The sequence below is a fragment of the Lissotriton helveticus genome, chromosome 11 (genome assembly GCF_964261635.1).
Source record: "Lissotriton helveticus chromosome 11, aLisHel1.1, whole genome shotgun sequence".
Lineage (NCBI taxonomy): Eukaryota > Metazoa > Chordata > Amphibia > Caudata > Salamandridae > Lissotriton > Lissotriton helveticus.
Genome location: NC_136072.1, coordinates 1,049,661,576 through 1,049,687,315, shown reverse-complemented (window position 1 = coordinate 1,049,687,315; position 25,740 = coordinate 1,049,661,576). Strand labels below are relative to the sequence as shown.

The 25,740-nt window shown below is 46.7% G+C and overlaps 1 protein-coding gene across 2 annotated transcripts in view; it reads right to left on the bottom strand.

The window, feature by feature from the left end:
• The window catches only part of SETD1B (SET domain containing 1B, histone lysine methyltransferase), a 396,685-nt gene that overhangs the window by 333,842 nt on the left and 37,103 nt on the right, over positions 1–25,740 (bottom strand). For both annotated transcript variants that reach the window (XM_078667538.1, XM_078667539.1), the window contains exon 5: positions 14,910–15,022. In XM_078667538.1, the coding sequence (XP_078523664.1) occupies positions 14,910–15,022 (113 nt within the window). The remainder of the gene's footprint in view (positions 1–14,909; positions 15,023–25,740) is intronic.

The window sequence follows — 25,740 nt, the reverse complement described above, 5'->3', positions numbered from 1 at the left end:
TCCTCCACAAACAACTTGCCATAATCAAATGCCAAGCACACAAAAAGGTGACAGACATCATTGGACAGGGAAATGCACTGGCCGACATCACTGCCCGAACCACAGCTGAGAGCAGGACGACGACTCGCATGTACGTGACTAGGTCACAAGCAGAAAAATGGACGGACGCTAGGGAAACTATTACGGACATCCAAATGGCCAGCTCACCACAAGAATTGACTGAATGGGCACGGGTGGGATTAAAGGATGATGAAGGCTGCTGGCGGACAAAAGACACGAACAAATGGTTGCTACCCAACTCGTACCTGATCCCCATACTGACGATGGCCCATTCCCCTGCACACATAGGATCTGCCCCTATGGCCGAACTTGTCTCCCGAGTTTGGCATAACGATAGAATTACAGACTCAGCCAAACGATTAGTCCAGCAATGTCTAGTCTGCCTGCAACGCAACCCTGGGAAAGAAACTGTCGTACCCCGGGGAGGGTTTGGGGTCCCCAACCATCCATTTGAAGTCCTACAGATGGACTATATCCAGTTAGAGAGATGTCAAGGACTGAAGTATGTACTTGTTGTTGTGTGCGCTTTTAGCAAATGGGTAGAAGCCTACCCGACGCGTGACAACACTGCTATTGCCACTGCAAAAGTACTACTGAAAGAGTTCTTCCCTCGCTACGGCCTTTGCCGTATTTTATGGAGTGACAATGGCCCCCATTTTGTAGCCGAGGTTATCCAGCTCATCCTGAAAGGACTGGGGGTACGACAGAAATTCCACGCAGTTTTTCACCCCCAATCTGCTGGACTGGTCGAGCGGCACAATACCACATTGAAACTAAAACTGGCGAAAATAGTGGCTACCACAGGACTAAAATGGCCAGACACCCTCCCCCTAGCATTGCTGTCAATGCGTTCCACCACCACCAAACACCACTTGACCCCTTACGAGGTCGTTTTCGGGCGGCCCATGAGTATCTGGTCCGCACCCAAACCGACATCTATTCACGACGTCCCGGACGTCCTAATGTCTGACTACCTGCATAACCTAACTAAAACACTGTCTGTTATTCATCATCAGGTGCTGCAGGCCATCCCCGATGCTTCCAGGGGCCCCGGACACACCATCCAGCCTGGAGATTTCGTCCAGATTCGGAACTTCCAGCGGGAGAAGAGTCTGGAACCCCGCTGGACGGGCCCCTGGCAAGTCTTGATCACCACCCGAACAGCTCTTCGAGTGGAGGGGAAGCGAAATTGGCTGCATGCACATCATTGCAAGAAAATCTCTCCGGCCCTGACGTCGACCGAAGACGTGAGCACCCAGGAAGAGCTCCTGAACAAAGACCGACCATCCCTGGGCTGCTACCCTGAAACAGAGACACTCGAATTGGCGAAATTCCCTGATCCCACTGTGCCATCCAGAGAAGGGTATAACCTGCGACGAAAGGAGGGAGCTTCGGTTAAGTAGACCACTGACTAAGTTATCATTCTCAGAGCGGCGGCCTAACACTACAAAGGCTGCCAGGAGAGAAACCAAACGAAGTCTGTGGTTCTGCCCACTACCGAGCACCTTGAAGATGATGGAAGCGCCCGATACGAAGATGATGGAAGCAACCGGACATCCGAAGACCCGCTACAGGAACCCGAAAACTGACAGTTTGCACAGCTCAAAGACTATTGCTCTTCTTATCACTCTTCTCTTTTGCCTCCTCCTCATGACTACCTTCTGGATCGTGGAAGAGAACGCACCGGCTCATAAGACATTTCTAACGACTGCACAGCCTACCACCATGAAAGAACACTACCTGGTCTCTCTTTCACCTCAAATCCAAGAAAGGCGTAAGGAGTTCTGGAACAACTCCTTCGTACAGTTGCTGCACCAACACAACCTTGCTGCAAATGCCACGAATTGCTGGATCTGTGGGTTGATACCACATGCCACCGGACATTCCATCCCCTTCATCCCTTCACCTTTCTCTGTTCATGGCTCCTGCCTTGCCTGGCTGATCCTCTTGCAAGAGAGCTACAGAGACAACGCCACTTCCAGCGAAACTATGTCACACTTTTATCATGGAGTCTGGCTGAACAAAACCGGGAGAGCTGCTGCTCCTTTTTGCCCTCTATCCTCCAATGCCTCTGTTCACATGGACATCCCCGCTAAAGAAATGGTGGAGATGCAAATATTCAACAATCCAGCCAGACCCACCTTCTCCTACCTCCGGAAACGAACAGCTGCCACCCTGACTGTGTCCCTATCTGTCGTCAATGTCTCGGGCCTCGTATGCATCACAGGCCATGGGACACAAATGGTGGGCCACAGCACTTGCCGCATCACCAGAACTTTGTACTCAACCGACCCACCCTCTTTTGTCACCTCTCCAAACATGTACTTCGTCTGTGGTACAAAAGCCTACACCTGGCTCCCAAAGGGCTGGGGAGGTACCTGCTACATAGCCTTCATCCTTCCTCCAACCTATGTGGCTCCGGCAAACCATCACCGACAGAGACGAGCAAAGGACATCGAGCAGGCCGACTCCACTGGAGCACAATTCTTGGATGCAATGAAAGGACTTGTTCCACTTTGGGGTCCGATGGCGAACAGTCGTGGCATTCGACATTTATCCCAGGCAGTCGAGACAACGATGAACATTACAGCTGGTATCCTCACAAACAATACAGCCGAGCTTCAGGCGGTCCGTCTGGTGGCTCTTCAAAACCGCCTTGTCCTAGATGTGGTTCTGGCGGACCGTGGAGGAGCATGTCGTATCATCGGGTCCAGCTGTTGTACCTACATACCAGACAATTCACCCTCCGTTTACAAGGCCATCGAACACCTCCACAGACTCTCCTCAGAAGTTCATCAGGAACAAGAAGGATGGTCGCTCGGGAGTTGGTTCTGGAGTACTGTAAAGGACTGGGGATGGAGGTTGCTCATGATTGTACTGATACCAATCGTCGTAATATGCGGACTCTGCCTGGGTATTCAATGCTTGCCACCTCGGTGTTCACTATTTGCTAACTGTGTTTGCCCTAAGACTCCGAACTTTGAAGCTGAACGCATGAAAGCTTTGTATGATGTAGAAATCCGTAATATGATGGGGATAGACATAAATTGACAAGCTGGCTAGATATGTTGAAAAGGGAGGACTGTTAAAATCTAGATTGCGACGTAAACATTATCGGCGCCATCTAGTCCCCTTTTAGCTCAAATGTGCGCGTAAGTAGCAGCCATTTTGAACGCCATGGCCTCTCTGCCCACTGCCGATAGCCAGCGCGTCTCTCTCTCTCTCCGACCCCGCCAGCATCCCCCGCGCGCTGACAGCCCACATTCTCACATGCTTGGGCCATAAACCACCCCTTCAGCGCGGCCCTGCCTCAGAGCCACATCCCGTACCCGACTAACACCTCCCTCCGTCCCTTTAATGATCACGCATCCTTTGATGAACCCCCTTCCTCTGTGCCCGATTGTCCCGCCCGATCCCAGGCCATCACCTAGCCCTGCGGATACAGTTTATTGCCCCTTACAGTAGGAAGCTGTCCCTCTTCAAAGAATCTATGACTGATAAAAGCCCCCACCCCATGATATCCGATCAGCCGCACACATTCCGGGAGCCGGCGGGATACCCAGCTGCGCGATAGTCATCACCTACTGAGATCGGGGTGGGGACTTTTACTGTAAATATGTGTGGGAACGGGTTAGGAGCGGAGATTCCGAGGATGCCTTTCCGTACATCAAAGTATTAACAAGAATGTGTTTTATGTAATAAAGCAATAAACCTGTGTATAAGAGGCCAGGCCTCAAGGATGCGTTTAGAGCACCTCGAGAAGATACCCTGTTGTCTGATTTGACGTGTTCTGCTCCGTCGGAATAAACTCCTGTTTCCTGCCTTCTGTCTCCAGCGCCTGCCTCTTTGTTTGGTAATCTCGAATGGTGTGAGAGGCGGCTAACGCCGGGCAAATACTGAAGGGTTCTTGGTCGAATTCGGCCCTACCTTTCGACAGTGGAAGGTTTATTTGAATCCCGTTTGGAGCCAGCACTTGCGAGTATTGCAAAGGACATAGTGGACTCCTTGAAATCTTGTGTGGCAAATATTTTAAAGAAATGTGAACATATTGATGAGTTTATGAAGGAGTTTAGGGCAAAACGTTTTGACCCTATGCACAAAAAGAAGGAGCGAGAGAGTTCGAAATTGATAGGTAGTCAGCGGGCAGCCCCAGAACCCCGGCCCTGTCAATCTCCCCATACCCAGCCGACGACTCAAAAAACCCAAGGGATTAGGGTCGGCTTAAACCCTGGGGGGCAGCAGACCAAACCTATGGAGGCTAGGCCATTACTGCCCATTGGTTATGAGCGCCTTGTTACTGGGCCTGGCCAAACAAAGTTACGCACATTAAACCTCCCCCCCGACGCTGCACCCTTAGTGGCAATTTTAACTGGGGTACCGAGCCAAACTAATGGCTCTGTGGAAACAGAGGGTGATCTTATGAACAGGACAAAAAGGTGGTGTTCCCAGTTTAGCAGTGGGAGTGTTGATGTAGCATCAAATCTCATTATGGCTAGACGGGTTGGGTGGGTAGGGAAGAGTCTCAAATGTATACCGGGTGACTGTGTGGTGGTTAATTTTAAGAGGCCAAACGTCGCTGATAGTTTGTTGTGGGACGGTTCGGAGATTGAAGGTTCTGGCATTAGGCTGCTTCCTTTGGGCTATTTCTATCCACTTCCTTCCCACTTACAGATTAGATCTTACACACTGAAAGTGCAACTGCTTCCACGTCCCCACTCTAGAGTACCTGATATGAAGAATAATTCTTATCAAACACGACAGGCCCTACTGAGGGAAGAGGGTCGAGTCTCAGCCTCCCCAGGCTTGCCTGGCACACATCGTGCAGGAATGCACCCTGGATTAAATCTGTCAAATAGGTTCTCTCCCCTTTCCAGTTTGGAAACCAATGACTGACTATTACACACACAGCAGGGTGGCATAGGACGGAATAGGCAGGTTGAACGACATCCCACGCACAAATTACACAGCTGGAATGTGGCGGGGTTGAGAAACGAAGCTGCAGAAGAGAGGTGGACACACTTTGTGACACAACGCGATATTATTGCACTACAGGAGACCTGGGATATAAGAGATAATTACTGCCTGGATGGGTACTGTAGTTTTTTTGTGAAGGCGGTCCCCGGTTTTGGTGGTAGACCAAAAGGAGGGTTGCTTATGCTTACATCACTGGAACTAGTTGGCTCTTTTAGAAAGCTGGAGACGGCCTCAGATAATATTATGTGTTTAGAGTGGGTTAGTCCCAATTATTCAACCGTTTTGTTGATACATTTTTATAATGCTCCTGAGAAGGATTTGCGGAATACTCACCTAAGTTGTTTGGTGAATTTTATAGATGAATACAAGTCAACATAGAATGCTTTATTCGAAATAATATTAATGGGAGATTTTAACATTCACCCATGTGGTTGGGATTGTCTGGCAGAACATCAACTGGGCCCTCCCGGATCCATTACCACTCACTTTGAACATACCCCACAAGGGGAAGCCCTGGAAGATTTATTAGCTAATATGAATTTGTTTGAGGTACATGTGGCCAGGGGGGAGGATAGGGTCCCGACATTTAAGGGCAGAGATGCTGACACAGTAATCGATTTTATTTTTCTCTCAGCCGGAATAGTAAATGTGGCCTCTTCTTATGAAGTTGTAGTCTCAGTTTTTAGTGATCATAATCCCCTGGTACTGTCGCTGACCTTTGGTGATGTTATGGCCAGACGGGAGGAGAGTCTGACAGATACTAACAATTTAATTCCCAAGGATCAGGGCAGGAGACTTAATTGGGCAGATGGTAAAGTCATTATTGGTGCCTATGTCGCCATCTGCACACAAATTAACCATGACCTGAAGTCTAACAGCAAGCGGAAAGCATCAAACCAACCTAGGTGGTTTGATGCTAACTGCTCAAAAGCTCATAAAAAATTATTGCTAGCTCTAGAACAAAAGCCCAGAAATAGTGAGCTCGTTGCTGGGCAAAGGAAAAACTATAAATTGGCTATGGCCAATCGCAGAAAGGCTATTAAAAGGGAGGCCTGGGATAATCTTATGTCGACTGATGTTCTTAGAGACAGCAGTAAATTTTGGGCAACCATTAATCAACCCTATTTTTCCGGAGTAGACAATTCTGTTTTGGATTGTGTGATCCCAGATGAGAAATGGGTCGCCCACTTCAGTAAGATTTATGATATTGTGGAGGGTGACACAGATGAGATGGGTCTTGTATGGATGTATGACGTTAGAACGCATACATTGACAACGCGTACCTTTACAACACGTTCGTAACAACGAAAGTTGTTACCACGCATTGCGCTGGGGGGCGCAAAATTGATTAATTTAATTTACTATTCCAACACCAGTCCCCGTGGATAGTAGGGAAGGTGTTGGGATAGTAAATTAAATCATTTACTATCCTTGAGCGCCCCCCAGTGCAATGCGTGGTAACAACTTTCGTTGTTACGCCCGCGTTGTAAAGATATTCCGTGGTAATGCTTGCGTTCTAAACGCTGCATACCGTCTTGTATATATGCATCCAGCCCCCACGTTATGTTTTAACGAGGTTGAGGTCCAAAGGGCTGTAGAGGAGATGACGAAAAACAAGGCACCCGGACCAGATGGTGTCCCTGCAGATTTATATAGGACCCCACTTAAATTCTGGGCGAAGACATTAACAAAAGTCTTCAATTCCACTATTACATCAGGGTTCCCCTCGTCCTGGGCAACCTCCATAATAATACCCGTATTTAAAAAAGGATTGAGGAGTGACCCCGCCTGCTACAGGCCGATTTCCCTGATTGACTCTGCCGTTAAGATCCTGGGCAGAGTCATTCTGCATAGACTGGAAGACTGCCTGAAGGAGAGGGGGGTCCTTTCTAACCTACAATATGGGTTTAGGGTTAAAAGAGGTACCCTTGACCAATGTCTAAATCTCTACATGCTAATCGGTAAAACTACCCAGGCCAAGGATGGCCCGTTATATATGGCCTTCATGGACCTTTCATCGGCCTTTGACCTGGTCAATCGAGCGAAGCTGTGGTCCATTTTATTTAACTTAGGGATAGACCCGTCGCTAGTAAATTTTCTGGCTGTCCTCCACCAAGGACTTTTAGCTTCTATTAGAGTCAATAAGGAGGGGGGATGCACCAGCTTTTTTAGGTCCAAACAAGGTGTCAGGCAGGGCTGCATCTTGGCGCCCCTCCTGTTCACCTGATTCATAAACTCACTGGAAAAATTATTGGAGGGGGCTACATTAGATGTACTGCGAGTAAGGGACTCTGCGGTACCAGTACTTCTTTACGCGGATGACGCGGTGCTTTTGGCCCGCATAGGACTGGGGCTGCAGAGACTCCTGGATGCATTTGGGGAATGAATGGGTACTTTAGACCTTCAGGTAAATAAAATAAAAAAAATCGCATATCATGGTCACGGGTAAACGACCAAAGGCCCTTAAAATAAAACGCTTTACCTGCAATGGGGCGGAGGTATCCAGGGTTCCTGTATTCACATACCTGGGCGTCATTTTTGATGAAAGGGGCACCTAGGGACCCCAACTAAAAGCTAAAGGCACTGCTGTTACTAGATCAACTTCAGCCCTACTGGGCTTTGCAAGACGTTTGGGGTCACGTCCTATTGAAGCTTTGCTAACAGTGTATGAGTCCAAATGCTTGTCTATAGCACTGTATGGTGCCTCATTGTGGTTTTTTTTACCCCAAGGTAAATTGCAGATTACAGAGAACAAATTTCTCAGATCCCCATTAGCGGACCCCCAATCCACTCCAGTATTTTCGGTGCACTCTGAGCTAGGACTCGGTTACATCACCGATCAGTTACACTTGGCCCCACTGACCTGCTGGGCCAAAACCTGGCTTAACACTGAGATTACACTGAACCACACCATTTTAAAAGATTGTATGGCATTAGATAGGGCAAACAAAATTCCTTGGCTAGTATACATTAAAGACACTGTGTAAATTGGGACGACCTGAATTATATGCATCACCAAATTTATTGCAGAAGGGTGATTTAAACTGGATTAAGGACAACTTTCTGGGATTAGCTGTGCAAGAACGGGAGGCAGTGGAGGTGTTAAAACCATGTGTCAGAGCGAATTATATGCTTCTGACCACTCCTCTTATCGAACCCTATTTAAAGATCGTTACTCTCCCGTTCCATTGTCACCTTCTTGTCAGATTTAGATTCAATATTATCCAGTTCTCCCTGGGTCATTATCCAGTATGGGGAAAATCAGATCTGTCCATTCCCTGCAGTTGTGATAACTTTTCTGATCAATCTTTAATGCACTTCATCATGTTCTGTGACCATTGTGCTGTTATCAGAAAACAGTTTCTGGTACCACTGCTGAGAGAGGCGGGTTTTACACAAGTGCGGCCTGCACTCATGTATTTACAACTGTTGGGCAGCACCCGGGTAATATTTGGGGTTGCCTGCTTCTTGGTTGCAGCTATGCGTATTAAGGCTAAAAGACTGATGGTGAACGTTCCTGAGGTGTGATTCTATTTTAGCTATTATTTTATTCTCCTGTGTATGGTGTTATTTATCCATTCTTTTTTTTTTTTTTTTTTTTTTTTAAAACCTTTATTGTACAAAAAGTGCTCACAAATACGGGCCTACAACCCAGCGGGCTGGCCACCACATATCAGAAGCAGAATTAGCAGTACAAAAGCACCCACAGGATACGACAACACGAACACAGGAGACATAGGCCTAAAGCCATAGAGCAACCAGCATGGACAGGATACGTGAAGGTCGATTTTCTATTATGAGAACGGGAAGTACAGGCTCATGACGGGCAGTAAGTCAAACAAAAAAAGGGGGGGGCCGTGGTGAGCCGCGAACAAGCGATCACAGAGAGTACAGGATAAATCCGACAAGAACTAAACATATTGGGAAAAACAATTCCAACGGAAGCACCACTAGGAGAGGCAATCGCGCTCGCCGTCCAGCGCCCACCCACCACAGCTACAACCCTACTTAACAACCAGACACAAAAAAGGCCCATCTTATAAATCAATACGAAACACACCCCAATAAAAGGAGAGAAATCCCTCACGAAAGAGGGAGGGGGAGGAAAAAAGAAAAAGGAAGGGACTCCTCCTAAAACACGTGCCCCCCGGTGAACGAAACAGGAAAACCGCAGCCGGCACACAGCATCCATTAGAATCAGCGACAGGAACACACAGTGAGCCGTAAACACAATAAGACCGGAAGGCCAGTGCAACCGAAACACCCCAGGGGCACACATGACAAGAGGGAGTCCCGAAAAAGAGAAGACTAAGAGCCATAGAACAAAATAAGGGGAAAAAAAGGGGGGAAAAAGACCCCCCAAAGTGACAGACCCCCCCACCCACCCCGCAAGCCCACCCTGCACCCCTGCAGAAGGCTACGGCCTACCCCCCAGCAGCGTGCCTGTCGCCCTAATTAGAACCCGAAATATAGAAGAGCAAAGGCAAGACGGAAACATAGGACAAAAAGGAGGGGGGGAAAGGGAGAAAGGGAAAGAAAACGCACGGGAGAGGGCCATAGAACAGGATCATCAGCACCCACCCACCCGCCTGAGGAAAGGGAAGAGCCCTCGGGAAGTCAAAGAAGTATAAGGATACACGCCAGGAGCACCACAAAGTCACACAGAGTCATATCGTTACATGCCGATCATCCAACCAGTACAAGACTACCGTACACAGAGGCAAGGTCGTCTCAGCCCTGTCCTTGTTTGTCCAAAGTTGTAGTCGTCCGATTCACCAAGAACCAGACCGCAAGGAACAGAAGGCAAAGAACAGGGAGATCAAACGGCAGTCCAGAAAAGATACGTGGAGCAGAACCCGGATGATCCGGAAATGTCAAAGAACATCGCAAGCTATGCAGGCACAGTCTCAGGGAAAGTTCGAGGAAGGCCGACCCAACGGGGCCTGCACAGGAGCCAGGGTCGGTCAGTCGAGGCGAAGGGAGGCAAAAAGAATCATCGAGTCCAGTCCGGACGGGACCCGGCCCCCGGAACAGTGGCGCAGGAGATAGCACAGGACGATGAAGGGCAGCGGAGCTCCGCACAGCCACAGACGCGGCCTTCGCCGGGCCCCCGCTCCCCAGGATAGTTCCAGCCGCACCCTGCAACGGCGACGAAGCCGCACCCAGTTTAGGGGGCCCAAACGGCCCGAAGAGAGGATCCACCTCCAGGATGACAACGGGTGCGGCCACCGAAGCTCGCCAGGAGTGTAGGGCGTCCAGGATGCTCTTAAGTGTAGGAAAACCTTTACAGTATCCGGCACCCGGGCCATGTGGCGGGCCTCCAGCGCTCGTCCAGGCCCGGCTAAGACATTCAGGGTCGGCCGCCATCTTGGAAGCCCGGCGGGGCCGCGGCGTCCGCCAACCCCCGTCCGGGCAGCAGCGAGGCAAATGAAGACCAGCCGACCGGCAGCAGGGCACCTCCAGAGCAGGAAGGGGGGGCCACCAGAAGAAGGGGGATCGCCGGCTCCCCCGTGCCGCCGGCCCCGTTCTCCGAGTCCGGGCGGAGGGAATCAAAATGGACGGACCGGAGAACAAAGGGGGAGCAAGCCGAATGTATGGTCAGCCCCGTCAACGAAAGGCAGCGCCTCCGCCCAAGGCCACCAGGCCGCCGGAGCCGGCCAGCAAGCTACAGCCGGCCCACACGCACAACGGCCTCCACGACCACGTCCACTGCTCCATCAAGGGCCGATCATCGCGCTCCGCCCCGTCCGGGCGCCGCCGAGAGGATCCAGGCCAGCCCGCTCCGGAGACCCCGAAGCGAGCGGGAGCGCCGCTCAGGATCTACGGCACCCAGGGACAACCGGAACAACAGGTGAGTGCCTGCAAGGTATCTGAACGCTACAGCATAGCAAAGAGGACTTCCCGGGGCAGGATAACAGCAGGATATATGATAAAAACAGGCAGGCGAACGGAGCCGAGCTAAAACGCGGCCATCTCGGACGCGAGCTTGGCTCCTCTCCCCTATTTATCCATTCTTAATGTACTTTTATGACGATGAATTGGTTCAAACTGTTCTTAATTTTGGAACAATGTATCGTAATTGCTTTTATGATTTTAATTAATCGAATAAAGTATGACATGACATGACCTGACCTGACCTTGAGCCTGGTTCCACTGACGTGATAAGCATTCTTGTAGCGGACGCATTTGAAGTCTTGCATGGGGCACTATGAAAATGCAAGAGGCCATCATCCCTATGAGTTGCATGAACACTCTTGCTGGAAGGGACTGTTGTAGCTGAAATCTTGTTAGAAGAGTTTGCATGCTGGCCATCCTTGCTGGAGTGGGATAAGCTAGCGCTATTAAAGTGTTTATTGTGGCACCGAGGTACTGTTGTACTTTGGATGGTTGTAGATGGGACTTGGCGTGGTTTATTGTGAACCCCAAGTCATGAAGCAGTTGTATTGTGCCATGAGTGTGTTCCACGCATTGGTTGTATGAGCTGGCTTTTATGAGCCAGTTGTCGAGGTACGGGAAGACATGGATGTGTTTTCTTCGTACGTGCGCTGCCACTACTGCTAAGCACTTGGTGAACACTCTTGGTGCTGTTGTGACTCCGAATGGGAGTACTTTGAATTGATAGTGCAGCCCGTCTATTACAAATCTGAGATACTTCCTGTGAGCTTTGTGAATGGGAATGTGGAAGTATGCGTCCTTGAGATCTAGAGTAGCAAGCAAGTCGTTTTGCAACAGAAGCGGAAGGACTTTTTAAAGTGTGACCATGTGAAAATGGTCTGACTGTATGTATATGTTTAGCGGTCTGAGGTCTAGAAGAGGCCTTAGAGAGCCGTCCTGTTTTGGAATTAGAAAATATAGAGAGTAAACCCCTTTGTTTTGTTGGTGCAGAGGAACTAGTTCTATTGCACTTTTTTGTAGCAGGAATTGTACTTCTTGCTTTAACAGTGCTAGATGTTCTTGTGACATTGGACGCTGTTTGGGTGGTATGTTTGGGGGAATAGAGGTTAGTTCTAGACAGTAACCCGATTGAATAATTTGTCACACCCACCTGTCTGATGTGATGTTGATCCAGGCAGGAAGGAATTGTTGCAGTCTTCCCCCCACAGGAGTGGAAGGTTGGGGGGGAAGGAGAGGAAAGTCATTGGGTAGGGGTAGAGGCAGAGCGGGACTTGTTGGTTTTGCCTCTGCCTTTGTTATTGTTACCCCTGTAACCCCCTCTTTGGTAGCCCTTAGTGAATGTGGATTGACTAGGGGTTTTGTAAGAGGTGGAGGGACTTTCGGAGGAGTAGCCTTTAGTGTTGCCTCTGTATGATGAGCGACGAAAAGAACGTCTGGAAGCTTGCTGCTGCAAGGCTCCCATAGATGTTGCTGTATCAGTGTCTTTCTTCATCTTTTCTAAAGACACGTCAACATTTGGGCCAAATAAGTGCGTCTCATCAAATGGGTGATTAAGAATGGAATTCTGTACCTCCGGTTTAAAACCGGAGATACGTAGCCAAGCATGTCTACGTGGAAGGGTGCTGGTATTAATTGCCCTTGAGGCGGTATCTGCGGCATCTAGGGCACGGCGAATGGAAGCGTTAGTAATATTTTTACCTTCCTGTATAAGTTCATTGGCCCTATTTTTGTATTGGCCAGGTAGATGCAGCATTCTGGACTCTAATTCATCATAATGAGCCCTGTCATATCTCGCCAGCAACGCTTGGGTGTTGGCGATGCGCCAATATTAGCTGTTTGTGAAGCTGTTCTTTTACCCGAGGCATCAAGTAGCTTGGATTCTTTGTCTGGTGGTGAGGCCTCACCTGATGTCTGAGAATTAGCACGTGTACGTGCATTAGACACTACTAAAGAGTCTAATGGTGCTGGACCTTTAATATAGACTGGATCTGTAGGGGCAGCTTTATAATTTTTCTCAATGCGAGGATTGAAGACCCTAGCCCTGACGGGGTCTTTAAAAACTTCTGTTGCATGTTAGATTACACCCTTAAGCATTGGCAAAATGGCAGTAGACTTTTGTGTGTTATCAAAAGTGTCTAGTGGGAAATCTTCCTCCACCGCATCTGTGTGTAAGTCCACCGCATGATATTGGGCAGCTCTTTGGACTAGTAGGTTAAAACCTATAGTGTCCTCTGGTAAGGAGGGTCTAGAAGGGTATATGTCGTCTTGTGGGACATAAGGCACATCAGGGGTGTTGTAATCATCCCATGGGTTAGGTGACTGAGGGGGACTATTGGTCCCTGTTGGGTTATGTGCACCTCCATCTGTGTCATCAGAGTCTGTGTCTACATCATCGTCTGGATTAGGGGATGGTGTAGGTGAATGGTGAGGTGGAGTAGGTGTAGGAGGAGGAACAGTATGGGGAGGTGGAGGAGAAGACACCCTTAATGGAGAGGTTGCAATGTCTCTCTTCTTTGGAGGAGGAGGAGGAGGTGCTGGCGCCTCAAGTGGTCTCTTTTTGGAACTGAGAGTCAATTGTCCAGTTTTAGGATCTTTGACAAGACTTTTTTGGTTAGGATCAGGTGTGAAAAGTTCCTCTGAACAGGGCACATCCTTCTGTGTCGAGGTTTTCGGCTCCGTAGGTTTTTTCGGCACCGTGTCGGTAGCTGATTTCGGTTTAGAAGTGTGCCCTTTTGAAATTTCCTTTACCGGAACCCGTTTCTTCGGTTCTGGGTGTTCTTTCGGTTCCGAAGCGTGTTCTTGAGCTTTGGGCGTTTTTTTAGTCAGCTCCGAATGCGGTTTCGGCATCGATGAGCCGCTGCAAGTGTTCGGCGCTCTGTGCTTAGGTGTCAGAGCAACGGTCGGCGTGGTTGAAGAAGATGGCTTTTTCCTTCGGTGTCGGTGTAGGATCGGCACCGAAGAAGATGGCTTTTTCTTCGCTGTAGGATAGGCACCGCCGATAGGCTGGCTCAAGGCTGAGCTGCCTGAAGGCTTAATGGGCTTCTTTGCTGGGCCCAAAGGTGGGGCGTTGGAAGCAGTCTCTCGGTGTGCACCCGGGCCCGAAGGGGGGGGTGTGCCTGAAGCCTTTTTAGAGGGTGTCGAGGAAGGGTTGGGGTCGACGATCTTACTTACGATCCGTTGAGCTGGAGTGACTTCTTCAACGGAGTCTGAGGAGTCCGAGGAGCTGGTACTGTGTTCGACGTGCTGATATTCTGGCACGCGGATGCCCTCTTCGAAGATGTCGTCGGGTATCGAAGCTGACGAGCGAGCCATTGTTCTTTGAGCTTGTCGGTCTCGGATCGTCATCTTGGAGCGGAAGGAGGCACAAGTGGAACAGTCTTTGGTCTCGTGCTCTGATGAGAGGCAAAGGTTGCACAACTCATGTAGGTCGGTGTGGAGAAGCTTCAACCCACATCGAGGACACTTCTTGAATGGCGTCCTTTCCATGAGCCTAGGTAGGCCCGAAGGCCTTCTTCGACGACCGGATTCGAAGACTTTGAAGTGGTGAAAAATCGCCTCGATGTTAAGCGATCGAAACAATACCGTCGAACTGGTGAGGATTGTGCGCCGAAGGAAAAACGGTTCCTAACCAGAGCGCAGGAAACACATCCGAGCCCGATGGCGGAAAAAAAACTAACTGGGGATGGAGCCGTTGCCCATGCGCAATGTGGTCCTAAGGAGGAGTCCCCTATCTCCTGACTTACAAAGAACTTTTCAGGACAACAACAAAAATCCGGGCCCAACACTAGGTGGCGATCTATGCACAGTGTGCAATCGGCAGCTCATATGCCTCGAACATGCTCTTTTTAAGGTGGTGTGGTAGGGGGAAGCTAACAACATCTTTTTTAAAGCGCATATCACTTCATCATTAGGACAAAGACTGTTTCACTATACATTTCTGCAAAGTATTTATCTTTTACTACAAAACAGCATCAACATACCTGGGCCACTTCATTCACAATTGGTGAAGCATCCAGCTCGCTCCCGACAGGCAAAGTCTGTGGTGTGTATAGGCCACTAACAAGAAGCTCGTAGAACCGCATCCGTGTTTCACCTACAAATCAAACCAGAAGTAAATGTCAATAAAACAGCTCTGGCATCCAGCACACCAAAGTGTGGATGTGATAGGTTTTAATATTGTACTGCAATAAAGCATTATGAAATAAAAACACTTTCACCCCACTCTACTTTTTACAGGATTGCATTATACTGGACTCAAGAGCACTGAGTTCACAGTGATTAACGCAGCACCCTCTTGGCTCTATATATACACTGATCAGATAAGAGAATGTAGGCCCACCTAGAAATACCTGCCAACCTGCCTCTAATCCAAAACTAGCAATTGCAGAAATTCCAATCAAAGTAATGGAATGCCCACTTTCGCAAAGGCCACTTGGGAGACTATATCAGGACTGAGAATATGCCAGGTCAAGTGATCTGCCCACACACAAGTTAAAGGCATTGTGGACAACACTTAGATAAACACAAAGAATCCAACTAAAAAATGGGAGGGGAGGGGGGGAGTGTTTTCAACGTGTGTTGAAGCACTCAGTGTTTTGAAAAATACCCCTCACACACCAAAAGGCCCCTTGGTGTCATGCTTCATCATCGGGGTCTTCGCACCCCTCTATCGGGATGCGGCGTGCTGCGACCTACGACTACGCGGGAGCACTAATAGTAAAGACTATGTGTGGTGTTGGTGTGTGGGGTGTCTTAGGTTAAGTGAGTGGTGGGATGTGGTGAAAAATTAAAAAATACCTGGCGCATGAGTTTGAGGAAAAATTTATTCTGAACTCTGGCTGGTATTATTAAAAGAAGTGCAGAATGAGGTCAGGGCTGTTATATTAGGAAACAGGGCCTCTGGTGTGCGTTGTCGACATGTTTCGGAGCCAAGCTCCTTCTTCAGGACGGGGGCACAACCTCCCCACCTTACTCACGTTTTTCTAAAATTAAAAAGTGTATTATACAGAAAAGTGACGAAAAAATAGGCTAAGTGTGCCTACAGCGGTCTGCTACAAGTACAATGACCTGCAGAAAGACAAAAAGGAGAAAACAACATTGGTTACCCTTGTAGCGGGTAGTTCAAGCAGGTGCAGTCACCTGGAACCTCACCATTATGCTTGTTTTAAAGCCTGTGGAAGGAAAAGGACTCACACAACATACAACATAGAACACACATGTACTGGTACTTAGAGTTATTGTTGGTCCTACTTTTGAAGCTTTCTTTTTTTGCCTCATGAGCATAGAGGACGTCTGGGGTGTTGCTATTGTTGCAATCTATTGGGAAGAATGATGCAAGATTTAATAACTCATTCTTACTCACTTTGGTTTTAGGACGATGGTCTTAATTGATCAGACTGTGGATTACTCACGATTACAGGACGCTATGGACACCGTCTACCCCCACACGCTGCTCCGCTGGTTCTGAATGGTAGACCAGTGGTCATGCTATTTATACCCTGTTTCTTAATGGTCGGAAGTAACTGTGTTTCCTAACATGGGTGTTCCGCTCCATGTTAATTGACAAATGCCCATGTTTGGAACGTCCGTTAATTAGCCTCGCGCATGTCTCTCCGTCATGTAATGGCATGGCATAGACGTCTGGTGATTCTCCCCGTCGGCGCATGGTAACTGATCACTCGCGCATGCGCACGCCAGTGATAAATGGCGCATGCGCGATCGCTTTTGTCATTTCTGACAGACACTGATTATCGCGCATGCGCTTCTTGTATTACGGCGGTCCTTTCAGTACTGTCTGCGCTTTCAATGGGGCAATATCCTTCCTATTGAAGCCGGTTCGTAAAACTTCAGTTTCTTGGTCTCAGAAGTATCCCGATTGAGTACATTCAGACAATATGGTTGTGGTCGCGCTCTGTTTATCTGCTTAGTTATAATAGTCTTCAATTTCGGGGATATTTATTAATTGAAGTTCTATTTTTGACATATGTGAAAGACCGTTTCACCGGTCATTGGTCATTGGTCAATTGGGTCCACGGTACATCATCATTAAGCCCAATTATATGGGTTCCAAGCCTGAAAACCCATCTCTGTTCCTTCTGGAAGAGCCCAGCTTCAGAGGGTAGTTGCTCAATGATTGTCCAGTTTAGGTCATTTACGCAGTGTCCAGCCGTTAGGTAGTGAGTTGCCATTTTCGTTGTGCTCTTTTTACAGCGTACATTGCTCTTATGTTCGTTCATTCTTATTTTGACGGCCCTCGTTGTCATACCAACATACTCAAGGTTGCAGGGACATTTGATCAGATATACTACGTTTTTAGTATTGCAATTTGAAAACTTCCTTTGCTCCCAGGTGGTTCCATTACGGAAGAAAAGTTTTTTGCTTTTCTTGGTCAGGTGGCAGCTACTGCAGTTTCCACAGGGAAAATGGCCCTGGACGTCAACAGATGGTTGCATAACAGTTGTTTTTGATTTTGGTCTTGTGTGTACCAATATGTCTCTTAGGTTACGCCCTCTTCGGTGTGCAAACATAGGTTTTTCAAAGTTTAGGTTGCCACAGGTTAGTATCCTCCAGTGTTTATTCACAATTTTTGATACTTCGTTGGACATGGTGTTAAAAGTTGTCACACATATAGGTCTTTTATTCTCCTTTGCTTCTGTGGTTCGGTCCTCCAGTAGGGCCTCTCTGTTGTTATTCGTAGCTCTTTTTAGACCTTTTGCAATGATTCTCTTGGGGTACTCTCGTTGCTTTAGCTTCTCACTCAGGTCTTTCGCCTGTGATTTGAAATTGGACATATTTGTGCAGTTACGTCTCAGACGTAAAAATTGTCCATAAGGCAAGTTCTCACGCAAGTGCCTGGGGTGAAAGCTGTCGTATCTTAGCAGACAGTTTCTCGATGTTGGCTTGAAATGGGTAGTGGTTTTTAGACCCCCATCTTCTGCATAGATATTTAGATCAAGGAAAACTAATAGGTTGGATGACATGGTACTGGTGAATTTGAGGAAGGCATTTTGGTTGTTCAGCCATATTTGGAATTCCTCCGCGGAGTGTCGGTCACCTTCCCAGATGACTAGGACGTCATCTATGTACCTCCTCCAGCACTTTATGTTTGCTCTGTATGGATTTCGTTCATTGAGAATTTTAGTGGTCTCTAGGTGATGTACATAGAGCCCCGCCAGGCTCGGCGCAAAGGTGCTACCCATGCTGGTTCCATGGCACTGTTGGTAGATCGTGGTCTTGTATTGAAAGAAGTTTTTTTCTAGGGCCAGTGAGATGCACTCAAGAACCAGTCCTGTATACAAGCCTTCCCCATGACGAAACACTCATGATCATTGAAGAAGTTTTGTTCTCAACACAATGGAAGTACCAAACACCACGAGGACTGGTTCTTGAGTGCATCTCACTGGCCCTAGAAAAAAACTTCTTTCAATACAAGACCACGATCTACCAACAGTGCCATGGAACCAGCATGGGTAGCACCTTTGCGCCGAGCCTGGCGGGGCTCTATGTACATCACCTAGAGACCACTAAAATTCTCAATGAACGAAATCCATACAGAGCAAACATAAAGTGCTGGAGGAGGTACATAGATGACGTCCTAGTCATCTGGGAAGGTGACCGACACTCCGCGGAGGAATTCCAAATATGGCTGAACAACCAAAATGCCTTCCTCAAATTCACCAGTACCATGTCATCCAACCTATTAGTTTTCCTTGATCTAAATATCTATGCAGAAGATGGGGGTCTAAAAACCACTACCCATTTCAAGCCAACATCGAGAAACTGTCTGCTAAGATACGACAGCTTTCACCCCAGGCACTTGCGTGAGAACTTGCCTTATGGACAATTTTTACGTCTGAGACGTAACTGCACAAATATGTCCAATTTCAAATCACAGGCGAAAGACCTGAGTGAGAAGCTAAAGCAACGAGAGTACCCCAAGAGAATCATTGCAAAAGGTCTAAAAAGAGCTACGAATAACAACAGAGAGGCCCTACTGGAGGACCGAACCACAGAAGCAAAGGAGAATAAAAGACCTATATGTGTGACAACTTTTAACACCATGTCCAACGAAGTATCAAAAATTGTGAATAAACACTGGAGGATACTAACCTGTGGCAACCTAAACTTTGAAAAACCTATGTTTGCACACCGAAGAGGGCGTAACCTAAGAGACATATTGGTACACACAAGACCAAAATCAAAAACAACTGTTATGCAACCATCTGTTGACGTCCAGGGCCATTTTCCCTGTGGAAACTGCAGTAGCTGCCACCTGACCAAGAAAAGCAAAAAACTTTTCTTCCGTAATGGAACCACCTGGGAGCAAAGGAAGTTTTCAAATTGCAATACTAAAAACGTAGTATATCTGATCAAATGTCCCTGCAACCTTGAGTATGTTGGTATGACAACGAGGGCCGTCAAAATAAGAATGAACGAACATAAGAGCAATGTACGCTGTAAAAAGAGCACAACGAAAATGGCAACTCACTACCTAACGGCTGGACACTGCGTAAATGACCTAAACTGGACAATCATTGAGCAACTACCCTCTGAAGCTGGGCTCTTCCAGAAGGAACAGAGATGGGTTTTCAGGCTTGGAACCCATATAATTGGGCTTAATGATGATGTACCGTGGACCCAATTGACCAATGACCAATGACCGGTGAAACGGTCTTTCACATATGTCAAAAATAGAACTTCAATTAATAAATATCCCCGAAATTGAAGACTATTATAACTAAGCAGATAAACAGAGCGCGACCACAACCATATTGTCTGAATGTACTCAATCGGGATACTTCTGAGACCAAGAAACTGAAGTTTTACGAACCGGCTTCAATAGGAAGGATATTGCCCCATTGAAAGCGCAGACAGTACTGAAAGGACCGCCGTAATACAAGAAGCGCATGCGCGATAATCAGTGTCTGTCAGAAATGACAAAAGCGATCGCGCATGCGCCATTTATCACTGGCGTGCGCATGCGCGAGTGATCAGTTACCATGCGCCGACGGGGAGAATCACCAGACGTCTATGCCATGCCATTACATGACGGAGAGACATGCGCGAGGCTAATTAACGGACGTTCCAAACATGGGCATTTGTCAATTAACATGGAGCGGAACACCCATGTTAGGAAACACAGTTACTTCCGACCATTAAGAAACAGGGTATAAATAGCATGACCACTGGTCTACCATTCAGAACCAGCGGAGCAGCGTGTGGGGGTAGACGGTGTCCATAGCGTCCTGTAATCGTGAGTAATCCACAGTCTGATCAATTAAGACCATCGTCCTAAAACCAAAGTGAGTAAGAATGAGTTATTAAATCTTGCATCATTCTTCCCAATAGATTGCAACAATAGCAACACCCCAGACGTCCTCTATGCTCATGAGGCAAAAAAAGAAAGCTTCAAAAGTAGGACCAACAATAACTCTAAGTACCAGTACATGTGTGTTCTATGTTGTATGTTGTGTGAGTCCTTTTCCTTCCACAGGCTTTAAAACAAGCATAATGGTGAGGTTCCAGGTGACTGCACCTGCTTGAACTACCCGCTACAAGGGTAACCAATGTTGTTTTCTCCTTTTTGTCTTTCTGCAGGTCATTGTACTTGTAGCAGACCGCTGTAGGCACACTTAGCCTATTTTTTCGTCACTTTTCTGTATAATACACTTTTTAATTTTAGAAAAACGTGAGTAAGGTGGGGAGGTTGTGCCCCCGTCCTGAAGAAGGAGCTTGGCTCCGAAACATGTCGACAACGCACACCAGAGGCCCTGTTTCCTAATATAACAGCCCTGACCTCATTCTGCACTTCTTTTAATAATACCAGCCAGAGTTCAGAATAAATTTTTCCTCAAACTCATGCGCCAGGTATTTTTTAATTTTTCACCACATCCCACCACTCACTTAACCTAAGACACCCCACACACCAACACCACACATAGTCTTTACTATTAGTGCTCCCGCGTAGTCGTAGGTCGCAGCACGCCGCATCCCGATAGAGGGGTGCGAAGACCCCGATGATGAAGCATGACACCAAGGGGCCTTTTGGTGTGTGAGGGGTATTTTTCAAAACACTGAGTGCTTCAACACACGTTGAAAACACTCCCCCCCTCCCCTCCCATTTTTTAGTTGGATTCTTTGTGTTTATCTAAGTATCCCAGTGGAGCAAGAATCCAGTCGTTTCGCTCTACCTCCCTTCTTTGTTTTTGACATTGTGGACAACACTGCACAACACTGCAAGGAAGTTCTATCGTGGTCTTGTCCCTCAGAATCACATTGCAAAGAAATGCAATACAGCTTATCGGACTCCATGATAAAAATAACACTTTGCTGCACTTCTACCACAGTTTTGCATTCTTAGTGGACTTTAAAGTAAATTACAGACGTTGCTAGTAGCCAGTTTAACAGCTATTTTTTCAAGAGTAGAAGGATGCTAGAACATGTTAGAGGTTAAAGATGCATCTAAACTATGAGGACTCATCAAGTAATTTTCCCAGAGCTATGAAAATATCCCCGAGCATGCAGTCACCTGTGATGAAAAGTTTCCTGCTTTGCATGCATTCAGACACCTGTTGTGAAAGAACTATGGCTTAAAATAAATGGAGCAAACTCTAGTGTTAAAGGCTCCATGAAGGCAGCCACTTTCCTATGCAGAACTTCACAACTCAGGCGAAATATTTAGCAGAAGTAGAGGCAGCAACATTAATTAGGTGATTAATTGGCAAGAAAAAGTGCATCTAAATTGTTTGGTTGATTGCAGGATTAAGGCTACAACTGAGATGCAGGACAAGCAAGATGAATTATTAATACCACTAAATGTGTTTACTATCCCCATATATCTGTAACACGTCGCTTTCCAGATATTTGATGAACGCCATAATCGAACACCAAAACATATCTTGTCTCGTAGTGTAAGACACAGCTTAACCACAACTGGATAATTAGCACCCACAAAAGCAGACTTGCACTGGCAAAGCCATCACGTCTGGCCTCAGCAAGCTCGTTGGATGGATGATTTAAAAATATGTATATATAATTGTTATTGCAAGCATGGTCCACAAATATAAAGAGATGAATAAAGAACACAAGCTGCCATCTAAAATTGGCAGCTACATGCTTGCGATAAAAACTGCAAATTGAAAAAAAAATAACCATCGGATAGAATTTAAATATAACAGTACAGATGTTCCTTAGCGAGCAAGTTAACTTAAAACAGGTTGAGAACCCCTTATTTTTAACGCTCATCACAAGAATTGTTAGTGGCAAAAGGTAAAGATGTATATGATTTTAATTACTATAACACTACACAAAAAAATATGATGACTAAAAACTTAAATAACTAAAAATTATGGAACGAAAAAAGTACTGGTAAATTAAATTCACGCCTTCAAGTCCTGGCACTGTGGTGCAGCAGTGGGCAGATGTGCACGGGTGATCAGGAAAGGCATCGACACTTACAGGTCAGGAAAAAATTGCTGGAGTGGGTTAACCCATTGAAAAATGCTGCATGCGGAGGTAGGTGAAACCAAAAAGTAAATGACGAGTAGTTAATAGCAGCAATGGAAGACGGTGAAGCATGTGAAAAGGAGGACATTTAATTGGAGCTTTGAATGTGGGTAGGGTGACAGGTCGTGTATTGGGGAATAGTTTTACAAAAGCTTGCCAGAAAAAAAAAAAACGGCGAAGAAGCAGCAGAAAGTAAAGAAAAGGTAAGGCAGCTCTACGGATAATTTATTTCTGGATTACTCTGCCGTATTTAATAATCAAACGTGGCAATGTCAATGTGCTAGATATTGCAGTGAAATATAAATTTGGGACATTTGGGGATTCAGGGATAGATTATTGGTCACTCTGAGGCACTGTAACCTTACCAAGCATTTCTAGTTTTGGAGGTACGAAAACATGATTCTTTACTAAGGGTACCATCGCCACTAGGAGACTGATTTGTATTACATGGTCACTTCTGTGTTAAACTGTATTTCAAGATCTGGAGCAAGGAGCAACACCAGCGGGCATTACTGCTATACTACTGACTTGTAAACCACTGTTTTATTTTTTATTATTGTATGGTAGTTGTCTCAGGTGTCCACTTTTTCAAACAGTGTTGTGAAGCTGATATGATTATAAGGAAATTAAACATTGGGAAAATTCACCAATTGAAGCACTTTCTAGGAGATTTTAGGACCAAAGAAAGAACAATGGTGTTTATAAAGAATTATTAAGAGAAACATTAATGGGTTTCCTCCGAACATTTACCTTCCAACAACCTAAGTTATTTAAGTTTCCCTAAGTAGCGGGCTTGCCCATGGGAGCCGCCGCAGTCATATTCCTCTGTTTAAAAAAAAAATGAACTCCAAGTGTAGACTCCTCAGCTCAGTAACTCACTGAAGCCTTTTTTTTTATTTTTTAAATAAAGAAATACATTTAAGATTCTAACATACACATAGTATATTGTATCATAACTTAGTATTTTAATCAATTGACTAATCTAAAAATATTAAAATCAACTTAATGTTACTTTTACTATGAACTTTATCACTTTAAATGCACCTAAGCTTTTATATATTTCTAAACCTATTTTACAAAGATTCAACAAATGTAAGCCTTTTAAAAAAGCTTCCCACTAAGTGAAGTACTACAGATGTATAGGTATTTAAAGCTACCTGCAAAGTAATGGCTCTAGATGTACTGCTATCCACAGCAATTTGCGTCATGAATCATTTGATAAAACAGAAAAGCACCTCCATCGTAAATTCTGAAAACTAATTATTGCAAAGACATGACTTTCTAGAGTTACTTATGGCAATCTGTTTTTAGGACTTTTCAGAGCAGGGAATTCACTTCTTACATTTTCTCAGGCAGCGAATTCAGTCCATAATTTGTTCACCAGGGTCCAGCACCAGAACTCATTTTGAGAGCACCCTGGCTTAACTGAGGTGCCTGCATTCATGAATGCGAAGGCTTTACATGTGTACTTTTTTGTAAGACAACCCTGTTGCTGCAACAACATTTCAAATTGTGGTATGTAACATTTTTATTCCAAAAATGGTACCGCTAGCTACGGAAATCAGGGAAGTGGCTTTAGCTCCATACATATACATGTTTGATTTTTTTGCAGAGTTTTATATAGCGCGAACTAGACCCGAACCGAATCAGGTAACAGAGCGCTTTACATAGCACCAGTTAGGTTACATGAGGACGGACACACATTCATTTTTTTTAGGCACGGGGAGATTAAGTGATTTGCCCAGAACCACAGGAGTTTTTTGGGCGTCGTTACCGAGACTCGAACCCAGAACCCCAGGTCCGAGGTCGAGCGCCGTAGCCGTTAGGCCAACTCCTCTCCCCAAGCATGAAGAACAATCGACTTGACTCCCCATTGGCTGCTTTGAGCTGTTGCGATTCAGCATTTTAAAGAAAATTCTTAGGTTAAATGAGTACACTTTGTAGCAATCACAATGATCCCTTTTACTGAAGCATACTGAGTGCTTCTCGGATTAATGCGCTAATTAAAGAGGCATTTGTTCAGCTCCAGCCTGCCAAAGACCAGTCTGCGTATCAATCTAATTGTTATCAGCCGCTAGTCAAAGTTGTTTTTTAGGTTTTAGAGATGACCTTTTGGGATCGGTCAGCTCTTTTCAAGCACTCGTGCTTGTGGTGGCATCCACTTTGCGGTGCCATCTGTTTCTAATTAGCATGACTGCACGCACGTCTGCTCGCTCCCGCAAGGTGGATGCTGCCACAGGCACGAGTGCTTGGAAAGAGCTGACCGGGGCATCTGTTTTTTCAGGCTCTAGTACTTTGGCGGGGTGTGCACAGGAAACCGAATATTTCAGTTACAGCGAAGTAATGCTCCAAACCGAAAGCTGCGGCCGCATCGGATGCTTTATGCCGCTAGCATCGCATTCCCCACGCTGTGTCCGGCGTGTCCCTCTACTGGTGCAGCCCGGATGCCCATCCAGTCCTGCCAAGCATCAGGCGTTAGACTAACGCATTTCAGTGTGGTGCTCCGTATCACCGCACTGAAATGCATTGTCAAGCATATGTATAGTGCCTCAGCTGCTTCACTGAAGTACTGCCTAAACGAAATCGAGAGCGTGGCAGCTGCCAGTGCGCAGCCAGAGACTGTACATGCTGTTCCTGGTGCAGGTTTAGTTCTTGCAGCCGAGTTATGACTGTTGGCAGGCTCACTGCACTATGCAACAATGTTTAATTGTGAATATTTTCCATTGTGCGGTTCACAGCCTGACGTCACGGTAGTGCCCAGTAATTATATCCATTAGTCTGGCGCCGTGGGGACGTCACATCCAGCTTAGGAAGGCGGGGAGTTTGTTTTGGGGAGAAGGGTTCGGGCAGCTACTGCTTTGTGGGCACCACTGCAATCATGGCCCTCGCAGCACTGCCTGCTCCTCGCACCTGGCCAGTGCGGGCAGTCGTATTGTGCTGTCCAAAATCTTGTGAGCCCGCGTTAAATCTATAATTCATTACCAAACTCATTTTATGAATTCGGTAACCGGAAGTTGCAGCGGCCGCCCAGGACATGGTCACCGGACAGCAGCAGACCGAGAACAGCCGGATAGACTCTGAGAACAGCCCTGGACAACTAAGGAGACCGGCGGCAAATGATTCGGAAGTAACAGCCCACCCGAGCTTTGATTAACACCATGTGGCTACAGTGCTGAGAAAACTTTTAAAATGTTTCAGTTCCAGTCCTTCGTCAATCCCAGTTTATGAAATATAGTTTCTGTATTTTGACAACACTTGCCTCTGATATTCTTTGCTGTTTTTGCTCCTTTATAAGGTGCAAACACG